Here is a 14,743-nt window from a genome sequence, read left to right as displayed (position 1 = left end):
AATGCAGTCTTTGCACACGTGACCCCCGTCAGGTACCGCAGTAACACAGGCACATTCCATCCTCCGGGATAGACAGAGACGGGAACAGAGCAAATATAAGGAGGGCTTAAACCCTCCGGTGTAGCTGGAACACAAAATGCTGTTGGACAATTTCAGCATGCTTCTTGCTTATGAATGCAACATGTACAGTACTGTATCACATGTTATTGCATGGCAGTTCTTTCAGGTCGGTGGCCACTGTGTCCAAAGGGGCCATTAACTTTTGACTTGATCTATCGTTGACCAAAAAAAAACCAAAACCAAAACCAAAAAAAAAAAACCAAACTTTTTTAGTATCTTGAAGCTTTCCTTGTTTAGCCTTGTTCATTATTGCCTGCGGCAGGGTTTTATGCAATCATTAACGTCTTTACATGACTTTTTCTTTTTCTTTTCACTTCTCTGGAGTCAGGTCCTGCTGTAGCAGTTGTGCTGGTCTGGCCTCGTGTGCACTATCCGCTCCTTGTTGTTGTGTAGTTGTTGTTTTTTTTATGTTCAGTTAATTTGCACTGAGATTTGAGAGCTTCAAGCCTTTTTTGTCTGACCTTCAATATCTAGTACATTAACTCACATTTAAGATTGTGATTGAAATAGATGATACTTCTTAAAAATAAAAATACATTGAATACTCTTCCTCAAGCATATTAGTACAGAGTTATATTCAAATATAATATATATTGGGATGAAGTTGCCTTAGATTTTTTTGTTTGTGCTGCAACTATTCTCAGGAACTCTTGAGCAATGCACTAAGTGATTATACAAAACAAAAAATGGGAAGAAACTGTTTGGTGCCGTACGGAGTTTGACACTCTTCATGCAAATATAAGGCCAGTAGTTTCAAAATAAGATCTATTTTATACGATAGAATTTTGCATTCAAATAAATCAAAGATAAATATAGCAACGGCTGTAAACTACTGGTCTTACTGGAACCAGTCCTGCTGGAATGACAGTGTGGCATTTGGTCCTGTACATGGAGGGTGTTGGTGCTCCCAGTCGGAGGTTTGTGAATGAATGAGGGTTTATTAATGCCAGCTGTGAAGTGTGTGTTTCTGTGTGAGCTGTTTGTTTTCTTGGCTTGGGTGAAGGGACATGGGGTCCGGTCTGAGCAGAGACCCCGTTATCAGGGATACATTTTTGTCTCAGTTTTTAGTGGACCTTCTCAGAGATAATTCATTTTCCCATCATTTGTTTCAGTTAATGTAATGGAAATAAATAAACCAAAAAAATATCAAAGCTTGCTGTTGTTTCCTTGGTTTGACTAAAATTCTCCTCCAAGGTCTTTAAAAACTAAAACATGCAGTCATTGGGATTTTAAATCTAGAGCTACATTAAAACAGAATAAACAACATATCTAACAAGGAAAACCCACATTCAATAGAGATTGTGACCAAAATATGTCAATCTGCATAAAAATTTCAGGGATGAAAGAATGCACATCTTGGTGGTAAAGTTTATGTTAGAAAACCAAAGACCAAGACCATGTGGCACTAAGACTGGTATTAGTACGAGACCAGCGAAGTCAAGCCGAGGTGAGCTGAGACTGGTCAAAGGTATGGTGACGTGGTTGAGCGGGACATTGTTGTCCAGAATATCTGTTACTCAGCCCACCTGAAACACCTGGTGGTCAAACCCAACATATAACTAAAAGCTGAGGGGCAAAGAGTGGTTTTCAGGCTAATGTTAGCAGCACATCTGGTCCAGAACCTGGAACAACTGACCCACTTTTACTTCCTGCAGATATTAGTGCAAACCAGGATTTGATTTTGAGAATATGTTCATTTTATTTTTGCTTTTTTATGTTTTGCTCTTTGATATAACTCGAGGCTGTTCCTTCAGAAGACCAGAAACATGCAGGTTTGGTGACTGAATGTCTCCAAATGATTGTTGGAGGCTGTGTGTCCTGTAGCTCCAGCATCCTCCCCTGCTACTCTTCACCGGGACAAAACAAGGAAATATGCATATTCATTAACGACAAACTAAACATGCGGTCATTGGTCAAAATGTAGAGCTGCTCCTTACATGAATAATCTGCTGTTAAAGCTGTACACCGCCTCAGAATCCCTCCGCTGAGGCGCCTCTAGCCAATGACACCGACCCCTGCTCATGTACCTGTGTGGCCGCGCGGGCTGCCGGGATAGGACATGACGTCATTAATCCTCTTAAACTAATTAAGCTGTAACACTGCACTTCATTTCACAGCAGAGGTTTAAGAAACTGTTTTCACTCAACCCGAAGTGGTCCGGGGAGCCTGGAAAGGATAAGCTTCGTGGTAGGACAGAGTTTGAGGGGAGTTGTTGGTTGTCGGGCTCCGGCAGGATGCTGCTGCAGCCCCGGCGGGCGCTGTGGGCCGCTGCGGCGCGTCAGGTGGCCCCGCGTCTGACCTACAGCACCGCAGCTCAGCCCCGGGTAGGCCCGCACTCTCAGCATGCACGCATACGGACTTATACGACCTCAAATCGTTACATTTTACTTTAAACGGAAAATAAACCACTCATTACGGGTCATTACATTGTGGGACATCTATTTTATTGATCTGGTTTAGGCTCTTTTCACAGCAGCCATTTTGAGTCATCGTACGTCAAACGCAGGTGTAATTGATACAATTAATGAATTAGTAAGGGTCTCATTCTATTCAGTGCCCCAGCCACTCCCTTCGCGCGCCACCACCTCGTCAGCACTGGTGGAACAGGACCGTCGTGAATGTCACTGCAGCCCAGCACAGCCTCTGGGACAGGGGCCCGTTTTCTGTTTTTGTCTGTGCTTAGTTTGAAAAACCTAAATTTCATAAAATTTAAGATAAAGGAAAATACGTCATACATTTTCCCCTTAAACTAAACATGCTAAAACTATAGGATTTCCACAAGTTGAAACTTAAATTTGATCTCAGAACATAAAGTTTCAAGTAAGGACCTGTAGTATTAAAATATGGTTCTTCTAGTTGTAGTTGTGTTTTTACATGTGCCATCTAACCTTGGATATTGTAATTAAGACAATATAAATATACAATCAACATTTTATCGTAAACAAGTTAGATATGTTCCTAAATTTGTCTCCCCAACTGCCGAAATGAGGTCTTCCTGATCATTGATCCAGAATGATCCAAAACCATTCCCAGGGGCTTAATACTTGGCTCTCCAATTAGAATTAATCTCTTCAACAAATCTCATCAAAATGTGCTCATATTTTTTAAGATACAGCAACTTTTATCTCAAAAATAAGTCTTCAGCATTTCAGATCGAGTGCACAATAGAGATGACTTCCAGAAATGGAATTATTTTTCTTGACCAAAGGAATTTCATCAAAATTCTGCTTTGACATTCATTTTCTATTCCACTTATGTGTTATGGGTGGTGGTGGGGGGGCTGACATTGGGCGAGAGGCGGGGTTCACCCTGGACGGGTCACCAGTCTGTCGCAGGGCCATCAGGAGCTCAGTATCTTGCTCAAGAACACTTCGACATGGTCACCAGGGGAAGTGAGGATCGAACCAGCGACCCTTCGGTTGCTAGACGGCCACTCTACCCCTGAGCCGCAGCTATGATACGTCCAGAGAGAATACTTCTAATAGCTACTATGTCCTACCAATGGTCCATCCATCCAGGATCTACAATTTCATCCAAGTCACCTCCAAAAGCAATATTAAATGCACATATACAAATCCTCAGCAATACCTAACCCTAACCCTGTGACCAGGAGAAGCCCAAGAAGACCAAATTTGGTCCCCTGGATGATCAAGATCGGATATTCACCAACTTATATGGCCGACATGACTGGAGGTGAAAACATTTACATCAGAAATCCTTCCAGCCCATCTCTCAACGGCTCACACTCACTAGAAATATTTTCATCTCTTCTCTCCTTTCTCTGTCAAGACTGAAAGGAGCCCTCAGACGAGGGGACTGGTACAAGACTAAAGAGATCATACTGAAGGGACAAGACTGGATCCTGAATGAGGTGAAAATCTCTGGTCTCCGGGGCAGAGGGGGAGCGGGTTTCCCCACGGGCATGAAGTGGAGCTTCATGAACAAACCCAGCGACGGCAGGTAGAACCAAATCAGAGCACGTAAATACCTGAAGTGCCCACATGACCCTCCAGTGACATGCCTACACTGTAATAACCTCCATTTGTGTGTCACAGGCCAAAGTACCTGGTGGTGAATGCTGACGAGGGCGAGCCTGGGACTTGTAAAGACCGAGAGATAATGCGTCATGACCCTCATAAGCTGATAGAAGGCTGTCTGGTGGCCGGGAGAGCCATGGGTGCTCGTGCTGCATACATCTACATCAGAGGAGAGTTTTACAATGAGTCTTCCAATCTGCAGGTATATACTAATGAGCAGTGTTGTGTAAAGATTCTTATGCTAAAAAAATAGAACCCCATCGTGTTCTTTCCTAAGTTATTACAGCCTTAATTGCAGTGAGCTGGAACAAGCTACAGACAGACGTCCTATGCCTGTAACTGGAAATAACATGTAAGTGAATCACAAAAAACACAGGATGGGAATCGTCCTGATGGTGGGGCTGTAATTCATATTCCAAAAAAAGTTTCAAAAGGCCACACCAACAGCCTGATTGACTTGAAATTTCACACAGACTTAACCAGCTCATTGTGCCGTAACATTGTAATTTATTTAGTTTTCTGCTATTTACATAATCTTAAAAACTTTCTAGGTTAAGTGCATTTATCAGATTTGGTATATAGCATTGCAGGACTGAGATACACATTTCTGTAATAAGTAAGATGGTTTAAAGACCTTACAACAATATGGTTGCTATTGACCAAGATACCTCTGCAAAGTGCAGTGCCTGTTGGCCGCTCCTCCTAAAACTAGAAACATGATTTTGTTTCACGAGTATACCAACATTTTTTGCAGTAACTATTGCCATACGTGTATGAAAACTCAGAATTAAACATGTGCTGGGAGGCTAGTTTATCCCGACTCAAAGCTCCATGTGAACTGACGCAAGCGTTTGCCAATCATTCACAGTCATGATGCTTCTGAGCCATCTTGATTCAACAAACTGGAGAGTTTCGTTCACATCCAGTGAAGCAGGGACAATCGTAGCCTGCACTCACTGCCGCTGGCTTTGTCATGACAAAACATGTATATGGATTCTTCTGGTAATTAAACTTATAGTGACTAATCTCAAAACCGCCTGTTGCCACATTAGTGTTTCACCTACTGAGTTGCTGCGTTTCACTGAGTGTAAAAACAGTTTGAACCCATAAATTGTGACTATAAATTGTGTTGTGCTCTACCAACAGATTGCCATTAATGAGTCTTACAAAGCTGGGCTGATAGGAAAGAACGCCTGTGGCTCGGGATATGACTTTGATGTGTTTGTAATGCGGGGAGCGGGTGCTTATATTTGTGGGGAAGAGACGGCACTCATTGAGTCTCTTGAGGGCAAACAGGGAAAACCCAGACTCAAGCCACCATTTCCTGCAGACATAGGTGATGTAAACGCTCCACAATCCCCCACATTCAGTTTCCAACAGTAAATCAGACACTGGCTAAATAGGGTAGTATTGTACCAGACGGTTATTCACTGCTTTGCATCTTTCTCCCTTCAGGTGTGTTTGGGTGCCCAACAACAGTTTCCAATGTGGAGACAGTTGCTGTGGCGCCTGCCATCTGTCGTAGAGGCGGTGCTTGGTTTGCCAGCTTTGGGAGGGAGAGGAACTCTGGAACAAAGCTGTTTAATATTTCTGGTCACGTGAACTCACCCTGCACAGTGGAGGAAGAGATGTCTATTCCGCTGAGAGAGCTAATAGAGAGGCACGCAGGTGTGTGTTGACAGTCCACATCTGTGTTGATGCTGGTTTACTTCTCAAAATGTTGACACGACTTCCTCTTTCTTGGTATCTGATTGGTGCAGGGGGAGTGAGGGGCGGCTGGGACAATCTATTAGGAGTGATCCCAGGGGGGTCCTCCACTCCCATCATCCCTCGGCACGTGTGCGATGATGTCTTGATGGATTTCGACGACCTGGTGCGTGCAGAAACTGCTCTGGGTACCGCTGCTGTCATAGTCATGGATAAATCGGTAAATAATTTCCTGCCTAATGACATGTGCTATTAAAGGGCACTATCACTGTGAATACCATGTATTTTCCTTCAGACAGATGTGATCCGAGCCATCGCACGTTTGGTGGAGTTCTACAAACATGAGAGCTGTGGCCAGTGCACCCCCTGCAGAGAGGGTAAGGAACTAACATAACTAACAGATCACACCTTTCAAGTTTTTGCACTTATTTGTACAAAAACGAAGAACTACTGACATATCTTTGTGTGGCCTTCTCTCTTTGAAATGTCCCTCAGGAGTGGACTGGATGGATAAAATAATGTGGAGGCTTGTCAAAGGAGAGGCAGCAGCTTCAGAGATTGACATGATCTGGGAGTTGAGCAAGCAGATAGAGGGACACACCATCTGTGCACTGGGTGACGGAGCTGCTTGGCCTGTGCAGGTGAGAGCTTAGTTTGAACTAATTGTTCAAGCCACACCAGCAAATGAAACTGAACCGACTGGAAAAAAAGGGTCAGAATACTAACGTTTGCTTCATAACCACAGGGTTTGATCCGCCATTTTCGGCCAGTCATGGAAAGTCGCATCATTCAATACAACAAGACAAACCCTCCGAGAGAGCCAGAGATTGAGATGATTTGATGACTGAACACAACTCTGTTAGTATCATCAACCTTGATGTAGCTCATCATGATGTAGTCTGTTATGTACACTTGTTTTCTAACATAGATTTGAAGTGAATTGTTTCCTTGTCAATTAGGAATGCAGTACTTTTCCATTGCAAGACTAACATAGAAAACTGACGGATAACTTCTCGATCTTAGTCTGATATTATCTTTTTACAGTGAGCTTTACAAAAACATGCCTACTTTTTTAGGAAGTACACTTACTTACCACCCTCCCTAGAACTCCCGAGACCAGCTAATTAGCATAGCATAATGAGTGGTAGTGAATGGACAGGTTAGCGTAGTTTCTCCTGTGTAGTGTGAGTCTAATAAAGCTCTGTGACACCGCCAACAGTGCACCCCCACAAATTTTCAAGGTCATTTCGTGTGTGTGTGTGTGTGTGTGTGTGTATAGTTACTCTTCATTAAATTCACACAGCAATAATTCAAGTTCATTTATTTCATAAAATCATGAAATAAATTGAGCTTCCCTACAGTTTAGTCCAGTATGATCTGTACAAAAAGACCAGAATAGCAAAGATGATTTGTCTGACTCTGACTGGGGGGGGTGATCAATGTACAACGTCATTAATGTGATAGTTTTTACAAAGATTATATTCAAAACACAAGCCTCCTAGTTGCCTATGTCATTTCATACCAAATGAAAATGGAGGTGGAATATCGCTCTTCTTAACATTGACAGTTTGAAGTATCTGTCTTAAAAAGTTCATCTTCAAACCTTAAATGTGCGCGAAGAAAAAAACCAAACTTTTCCAAAGTAAGCATGCTCACTTGGACCGAAGTATTAAAGTAAAGCTGAGACCAACACATTGTTAGGAGGAGTTATCCGTGAGATGAAGAAGAATGAGTGCTGGAAAGACCTGGGCTCAGTTTTGATGAAGATCCTGTAAGATTGGGTTTCAAGGTGCCATCCAGAATGGCACCGACTGCTGCTGTGGCTGTGTTTTAGCACGAGGGGGTGGTGGAGGAGGACAGCGATACCCTGGTGTCCAGCCTGAGGAGGTAGACGTAGGGGGGAGTGCTCCAGGGTTACCTGGCCCTGAGGCTCTAGAGCTTGAGTGGTCCTCCTCTTCATCCGAGGAGTCACCTGTATATGCCACCAAACCTGTTTTCATTCTTTTCACTGCAGGCTCTGAAAAAGGAAAGGGGGGGGGCACATTTGGAGGACAAGGAGACAAGACAAATACACACAAAAACCACCAGCAACATGTTTGAGATGTTCAAGACAGATTAAGGTTATTTATGTTCAAGGCATATCGGGAGAAACAAATAGTTAATTGATTGAAATTATGGTTTATGTCAGCAGAGTCGAGGATGGGCAGCCATCCAAGAGCAGCCATTGGTTGGTGGGGAGCGACAGCCGTCCAATGGAGTGGCAGGACAGCAACACAGGACAAGTCGTGCCCCACCCCCAATCAGCATCCAGCATCACCCCAGAGATACATGGAAGAGAAGAAAAACACAGAGAAAAAGAGAAAACACAAAAACAGGAGAGATTCATGTTAGTGAGGAAAGCAAACACACTGGACACTCCAGCCTGATGATGATGTCATCAGAACGGGACGGTAAAGTGGAATAGACTTGTCACACTTCTTGTCAATGGACTGAACACTGGGATAAAAGATGTTCAGTCAGAGCACCACCTCACTATCTGGAGCTTTCTAGTCACAGCAGCAGAGTCCTGTAAGAATCATAAAAAGCATCAGGCCCAGTGTGAGGCTGAGTGTGCGCTGTTTTCTTCCATCTACCAGAACAATACAAATCCTCATCAGTGGGAGCTTTCGGGGCAAATATTGGCCATAGTGCATATGCATCAAAGACATTTAAATTTAGAGCCACTTCAATGGCCCAGGAAAGGATTTACTCTGCAGCTCTACATTAAGGCTGTGAATAGATCCAGGCTACGCTGACAGTCAGAGATTTGGATTTGGGCAGGGATTTCTCAATCCACAGGATAATGCCCTTACCCACAGGGCCTTGCGGTGCCCCCCTCTCCTCCATCTTGGGTCTCACTCCATTCATAGGCAGCGGGGGTGGAGGCATTAGCTGCCTACTGAAGAGCAGAGAGAGAAATAGTGTGAGTTTCTCTTACTATTTAGTTAAAATAATAATACTCTATAACAAAACACACTGTACCTGTCCCTCTCACTCGGCGGGCCGGAGGAACTCGGTGGTGGGGGTCCTGTAGTCTCGGGGCTGACCACTGAGAAGCCTGCACCTAAATTAGTCATATGAATGGGTCCATGCTATGAGCAGAAAAACACACAGGCGCCATTAGCAGACAACCTCTACTATTCCCTTCCTAACACTTCAGATTAATACCTAATGTCCAGGTGAAAGAAATCTGTCACTCCTATCAAGTTATAGCTTACCGCAAATCGACGACTATTTCCCCCAGCCACTATGAAAGATACTTTCATTTTATTGGGGGGAATCTTGATTTTTTTTTTTTAAACTCCATTCTAGCGCTAGAAGCCAAAAAAGTTCTGTGCACAAAAAAGAGGAGACAAGTGCAGGCGATGCTGTCTCAGCCACTGAATCTCAAACATTAACAGAAAGAAAAAAGGGACAGTGAGACATGCTGAGGAGGACGGAAATGACTCATACTTGGACCGACAAAATCTCAAATCAGCTGCCTTGACACAAAATGCATGTACACAATAGTTTAGACAAAAGGCACAATTAAGAGAACACACACACACACACACAAAGAAGGCCGGGCTGTAAGGTGGGGAAAATAGCAATGAAGTAAAGACCAAACCAAATATGTAACGATATCATCACCTTTCATCTGGTATGAAAAACCATGACATCATCTGGGGTGATATTATGTTGTACAAAGAGAGCTGGAAAAATGTTGATCACCTGGTAACCCAGCAGGCTGCTGTCCCTCTCGTCTGGTACCTCCTCTGTGAACCGCCTCTTCTGTGGTGGGTTTGCTGAAGCTGCTTGAGGTGGTGCTTTTGGTGGCACTGCAGCTGATGGAGGGAAGGGCACGGGAGGAAGACTCTGCAGAGAGAAGATAAATACCAGTCACTCTAACTTCTGACATATTCTATAAAATGGGAGATTTCTTTTGGGCTGAGTCCTACCTGAGGAACTGGAGCAGGAGCAGCAGCAGGAACAGGAGATGGTGCCGGGGAGACCGGGTACTGAGGGAGAACACCTGCAGGTGCTGCTGGAGGTATGGGAGGGGGAACAGAGTAGGGTGGAGGAACAGGCTGAGGCTGAGGTGGGGGTACAGGCAGGGGGTAGCCTGGCTGGTATCCAGCAGGGGGGTAGTAAGGAGGCTGTGGGGGCATCCCATTCACCACTGGAGGCTGCGCAAACCCTGGAGGAGGAGGAGGGTGACAGATGTGTCAGGTTCTCTCATGACTTAATCTGTGTCTGACATGAAATACAAACAGCAGAATATTTGATCTCCCATTGAACCACAAGACAACCAGTTCCAGCGTACCTTGCTGTGATGGCATCATTGAGCTCATTTGACTGAGGAAGCGAGAATACTCTGCATGGACCTGATGAATGAGAACAATGTCAAAACCTCACAGTTCGAGGATGAAAAATAGGTCAAACAACAGTCACACAACCCAGTGCTCAGGAACACAGTATTCCCAAACTAATTAGAAATATGACATTCCAGTAAAAATGACATCAAGATAACTTTGAAGTGAGTTTGAAGCACATGCATGGCTTCTAGTATTTGTTTCATGGAATATATAGAACACTACAATCTGATATTTTGAAACAGTTTACTAAAAATAAATTAAATACGCCTATGATTGATCATCTCACACCAACAGGATATAACTCACAGTCTGAAGAAGGTTCTGACACAGAGTTTTTGCTGCTGCAAGACCTTCAGGTTTAGGATGACTGGGGGTGAAAAACACAGCATTTGTATGAGTGGACTATTCCTACATTCATTGGAAAAATCAAAGGCCAAGTTGATTTCTTATTTCACAGAGCAAAACCCACCTGATGTAGATGTACATGGGCTCAAAAGCCTCTCGTCCAGATGCAGGCTCTAAACAGCCTGAACCTTTTCCTCTGAGGAAGACTTTGGCCCCAGTTTCAGCCTGAATGTGCTGCAGGTACGAGCAGCCGGGGCCCTCAACCCGCTCTTTCACCACAAATCCTGGGATAGCGTGCTCCAGGCCAACGAAGATTTTATCCTGAACATAGTGCATCTGGGATAGGCAGAACATTACAAACACAACTATATCATTGTTTGTTGGCAATTACAAACACACTTGACAAAGGAAAATTGAGATTTCTGTTGTTGCATTTTATAGCCTATTTTAATACAATTGTCCCCTATTTTGCAATTCTTACCCCAGTCTGAAAGTGAGGTTTGTGGTTGGTCATCGGGGGCAGCGATGGTGGTGGTGGGTTGTGTTGCTGGTAAACTGTGACAGAAGCGCCACTGGAAGCGAAGGGCGAAGATGATGACGAGGCAGTTGCAGCTTTCACAACACCATTGGTGATGATCTCCTTGATTCTGTTAACTGCCCCTAGAGAGAGAAAGAGAGGGCAAAAAAAAATAAAAATCAATAACAATTTCAGGCCACAAGATTCCATGAATAACTGAGAAGTGATAAAGTACTGACTGTCCACGAGCTCTCTGGTCTGTCCCTGTACGTGCAGGTAAAGAGGTCGATCCCTGAGGGGAAAGAGTACAACAGTTGTGTCCGTATATTAATAAAACACAGCAGCACAGGTTTTCATCAACTAATTAGAAGTGAGAGAAGGTTACCCTGGTAGCGCTTTGCCCTTCTCCTCTGCAGTCATGTAACGTCCTCTGGTTGAAACTGCAGCACCACTCACTTTACTGATCTGCAGACAAATCAAAGATGTTCAGAACACATTAATAACTAACCCATAAGTCCAGCAATTTCGTTCTTTACGTCTGTAAAATGTGATTATTTATAGTAGCGCTGACCTCATCCTGCGTCTGTCCACGTGTGAGGAGATTGCGGCAGGTGATTGGGACGTCATTGATCTCAACCTCCGCTACGACCAGGTCATCCTTGGCCTTCGCTGGCACTGGAGGCTTCCCAAGACACAGCGTCTGAGGGAGGAAGGTGTCAAAAGATATGTTTGTCTCTGCTGGGACACTGTGCGGAGTTTCCTCATTCTATTTCTGAATAGGAGTTGACACAGAAGTTGAAACTTAACTTTGTGATTCGTGGTGGGAAAAGGTAGACTGATTTGAAAAGCTGATATTTTTTGCTTCTAAATCATGATCAAATTAAAAAAAAGCAAAAACGATTAGAACAAATGAGGCAGAAGTTTAAAAAATTATTGCAAAAGTTTCAGTGCTGCTGCATCTCCTTTTCTATGAGAGGCCTATATCAGTAAATTAAAAAAACAAACAAGTAATGTCATTGCATTAAGTATGTGTTTATGAGCTCAAACATTGACCGAGGCGGATTACTTTAAATTTTGATGATGAGAAAAACTCATTTACAATCAAGATAAATCTTGAAGATGCCAGAACAGAGCATCTAGCAGTCTCATGCTGCAGAGTCTGGGGGGACAGTATAATTCTATAATGGTGAACACATCCACACCATACTGAGATGAACTGTTAGCTACCACAATACAGGAGGGTGCAGCTACAGAAAATGATTACTGTTAACTCTGGCAATGATGTTGGCAATTCGTTTTTTTAAGCCATTGTAATATCATGAAATCAAAAAGATAATAAAATTGCAATTTCCCAAAGTCCAAGATGACGTTTCAAACATTAAAGACCTAAATGTATTCAAGGGGCGATGCAATATGACAAATCCATGTGAAAACTAATTTAAAAGTCTGGAACTTTAGTATTTGGTTCTTGTTGAATGATGAAGTAATAACAATATAAAAGCAAATATCTGAGACAAACAGAGCCCCTGATATTATGCCAGCGTTTACATCTCCCACCTCTGTGATTATCTGTGATACAGGCTGACTAGCGTGAATATTCATTCACTAATGGGTGATAATGTTCAATAACGCTGGTATTTGCCTTCTCAGGTGGTCCCGGGATGCCAATCTGTGAGGGTTTGAGTTTGCCCTTGGCCACCAACATGGCATTAATCTTGGCAGCCACAGCAGCAGCAGCATCCAAAGCGCCGGTGGGCGCAGCTTCAGCCTCCCCCATCCCACCAGAACCGGGGCCCGGCTGGTCCCATTTGCTTCGGCGGCTGGGAGGACAGTACATATGAGAAGACCGTTGTTTAGAATGCTGAAATGAGGAAAGGGATGAAATTGATTCTAATTCTGTCACCACGTAAGCAAAAACAACTCCACCGCCCGCTAATGTTGCACCCCTATCGACATTGATGTTGCTGTGACAACTGGCAAAGTCAATTAATAGGCCTAGCTAAACAGTGAGGCACACAATATGCAGTTGCGTACATACGAATATAAGTATCGCCTTTCATAATAATTTTATGTATGGTATAAATCTACAAGCTAGCTAGCATGAGCCAGTGCTCAGTGGCTGCCAAGCCACACTCCACCATGATTATATAAACTAGCTAACATTTAGCTCGGTTAGCTATCTAACTGGACGACGGGTAAAAACACCACCGTCAACTAAAAGAAATGCAGTTGTTATTCACTCACCCGCCGTTTTGGCTTCCACAAAATGACATCAATTTGTTGTCAAGCTTATTTATTTCCCCAATGCAAAAATAATCGAGACAAATATCCTGTCTTCGGCACTCAGCTTAATCTAGATGCTAGTAGCCGTCGCTATTATTAGCTACTGTATATATTTCACCGTTTCCGCCTCCGGTGGATGTTTGTTGCCACTAGAGGGCGCCAGTTACTCACAAAAAGTGCAGTCGTGATGCTGCTGCCCCACCTGCCCCACCTTTCATCACCTCAGTGCCACCCTGGGCGAGTTTACCCCGGGGGGGTTAGCACCGTTTTCAGGGGAGAAGAGAGGCCTTGTGGCAATTCAGATCTCTCATGACTGAACCGACACTTTGAAAGCCCAGGACGGGGTAAGTTTGATGTGTTCCATTTGAAAATCAGTCAGACTTTAGTTGGTGCAGGTATTTGTGCTGGAGCTGCGTTAGTAAAAAATGCTATAAGTTAGCTAATGTTTAGCTAAATTGTCACCCATGTTTGAATGCGTCATGCCCTGTTTTAAAAAAAAAAAAAAAATTAATAGAAATCTGCTCGTTCACCTGTTCTGGAGCTTCTGGAACGAAGTAACAGTGGAAATACACTCTTAAAGTAGTAAAGGCTCCATTTAAAATTCGATTTAAGTAACAGTAGTATTGTATTGTATTTTAAGTATCTGATATTGAATTCAAACTCTTACTCTTCATCTTCCACCACTTTAGACACCTTTGTAAAAATGTGCTCAAGTACACAAGTAAAGGTACACAATCTGTTTTTTGTGTATTGCAGTGCTTGGGAGTATTCACCCTCCACCGTAGCCTTCTGAAGGTCATGTGAAAGTGCTGTGTGTTCCAGTTGTGCTGCTCTGATTATGTCCTTGAAGCTGAAACTTTAAATTTGAAAGTACATCATTTTCATCAGGGTTTCTATGCAAAATCCTTTTTCTTGAAGGTAACTAGTAAATGATGGATTTAGATGAATGAAATGGAGTAAAGTGTGCAATATTTCCTTTGAAATGTAGTGGAGAAAATGAACAAAGTGCCCTGAAATTCAAATAATCAAGTAAAGTTCAGATAAGATATACTTAGTTCCACTATTTGTGTAAAAATACTGAGTTACTTTCCGCCGCTGTGTATGATCGTAGTAGGTGAATGTTACTCAGCTGGAACGGGATTGTAAACGCTCAAATCCCCCTTTTTTCATGACTGTTTAGTCATCGAAAGCCATTGTGCATGATTTCATTGCAACAGCAGACGTCCTGACTGTCATCTCAGACTCTAGACCCTCCTCAGTGTGCTGAGTCGTGAGTTTGAAGTCTGGGGTCTAAAGGGGGCTGAGATTTCATCCAGAGATTTCCTGCTTTTATAGAAATT

The 14,743-nt window shown here is 43.3% G+C and overlaps 3 protein-coding genes across 8 annotated transcripts in view; 2 read left to right on the top strand and 1 right to left on the bottom strand.

Moving 5' to 3' along the window:
* The first annotated feature begins 2,194 nt into the window (after positions 1-2,194).
* LOC147253268 (NADH dehydrogenase [ubiquinone] flavoprotein 1, mitochondrial-like) lies at positions 2,195-8,926 on the top strand. 3 transcript variants are annotated; one of them, XM_086218346.1, is made up of 11 exons: positions 2,195-2,444; positions 3,731-3,813; positions 3,910-4,080; positions 4,176-4,359; positions 5,304-5,493; positions 5,613-5,825; positions 5,918-6,084; positions 6,160-6,241; positions 6,360-6,505; positions 6,610-6,722; positions 8,053-8,926. In XM_086218346.1, exons 1-10 carry the CDS (start codon positions 2,355-2,357, stop codon positions 6,703-6,705), a joined length of 1,422 nt encoding a protein of 473 aa, XP_086074472.1. In that variant the 5' UTR covers positions 2,195-2,354; the 3' UTR covers positions 6,706-6,722; positions 8,053-8,926. The 3 variants fall into 3 exon arrangements, with proteins under 3 accessions (XP_086074472.1, XP_086074471.1, XP_086074470.1); XM_086218345.1 differs by having other exon boundaries at positions 8,056-8,925; XM_086218344.1 differs by lacking the exon at positions 8,053-8,926 and having other exon boundaries at positions 6,610-7,080.
* khdc4 (KH domain containing 4, pre-mRNA splicing factor) lies at positions 7,196-13,539 on the bottom strand. 4 transcript variants are annotated; one of them, XM_086218337.1, is made up of 14 exons: positions 13,365-13,537; positions 12,763-12,940; positions 11,692-11,820; positions 11,506-11,585; positions 11,360-11,412; positions 11,085-11,263; positions 10,728-10,939; positions 10,565-10,625; positions 10,207-10,267; positions 9,842-10,080; positions 9,615-9,758; positions 8,886-8,995; positions 8,717-8,802; positions 7,196-7,881 (listed from the first exon to the last, which is right to left on the bottom strand). In XM_086218337.1, exons 1-14 carry the CDS (start codon positions 13,391-13,393, stop codon positions 7,649-7,651), a joined length of 1,794 nt encoding a protein of 597 aa, XP_086074463.1. In that variant the 5' UTR covers positions 13,394-13,537; the 3' UTR covers positions 7,196-7,648. The 4 variants fall into 4 exon arrangements, 3 of the variants coding, with proteins under 3 accessions (XP_086074463.1, XP_086074464.1, XP_086074465.1); XM_086218338.1 differs by having other exon boundaries at positions 12,763-12,981; positions 13,365-13,520; XR_015118538.1 differs by having other exon boundaries at positions 7,811-7,881; positions 8,886-8,967; positions 13,365-13,539.
* Positions 12,968-14,743, top strand: part of kcnj14 (potassium inwardly rectifying channel subfamily J member 14) — a 34,958-nt gene continuing 33,182 nt past the window's right edge. Inside the window, exon 1 of the mRNA XM_086218340.1 lies at positions 12,968-13,747. The gene's annotated coding sequence lies outside the window, so the exon portion shown is untranslated. The remainder of the gene's footprint in view (positions 13,748-14,743) is intronic.

This window comes from Aulostomus chinensis, chromosome 11 (assembly GCF_037954235.1).
Source record: "Aulostomus chinensis isolate RoL2024-O1b breed Wild chromosome 11, RoL_Achi_v1.0, whole genome shotgun sequence".
Classification (NCBI taxonomy): domain Eukaryota; kingdom Metazoa; phylum Chordata; class Actinopteri; order Syngnathiformes; family Aulostomidae; genus Aulostomus; species Aulostomus chinensis.
The sequence above is the reverse complement of the archived record's forward strand: the minus strand, read 5'-3'. Positions and strand labels throughout refer to the sequence as shown.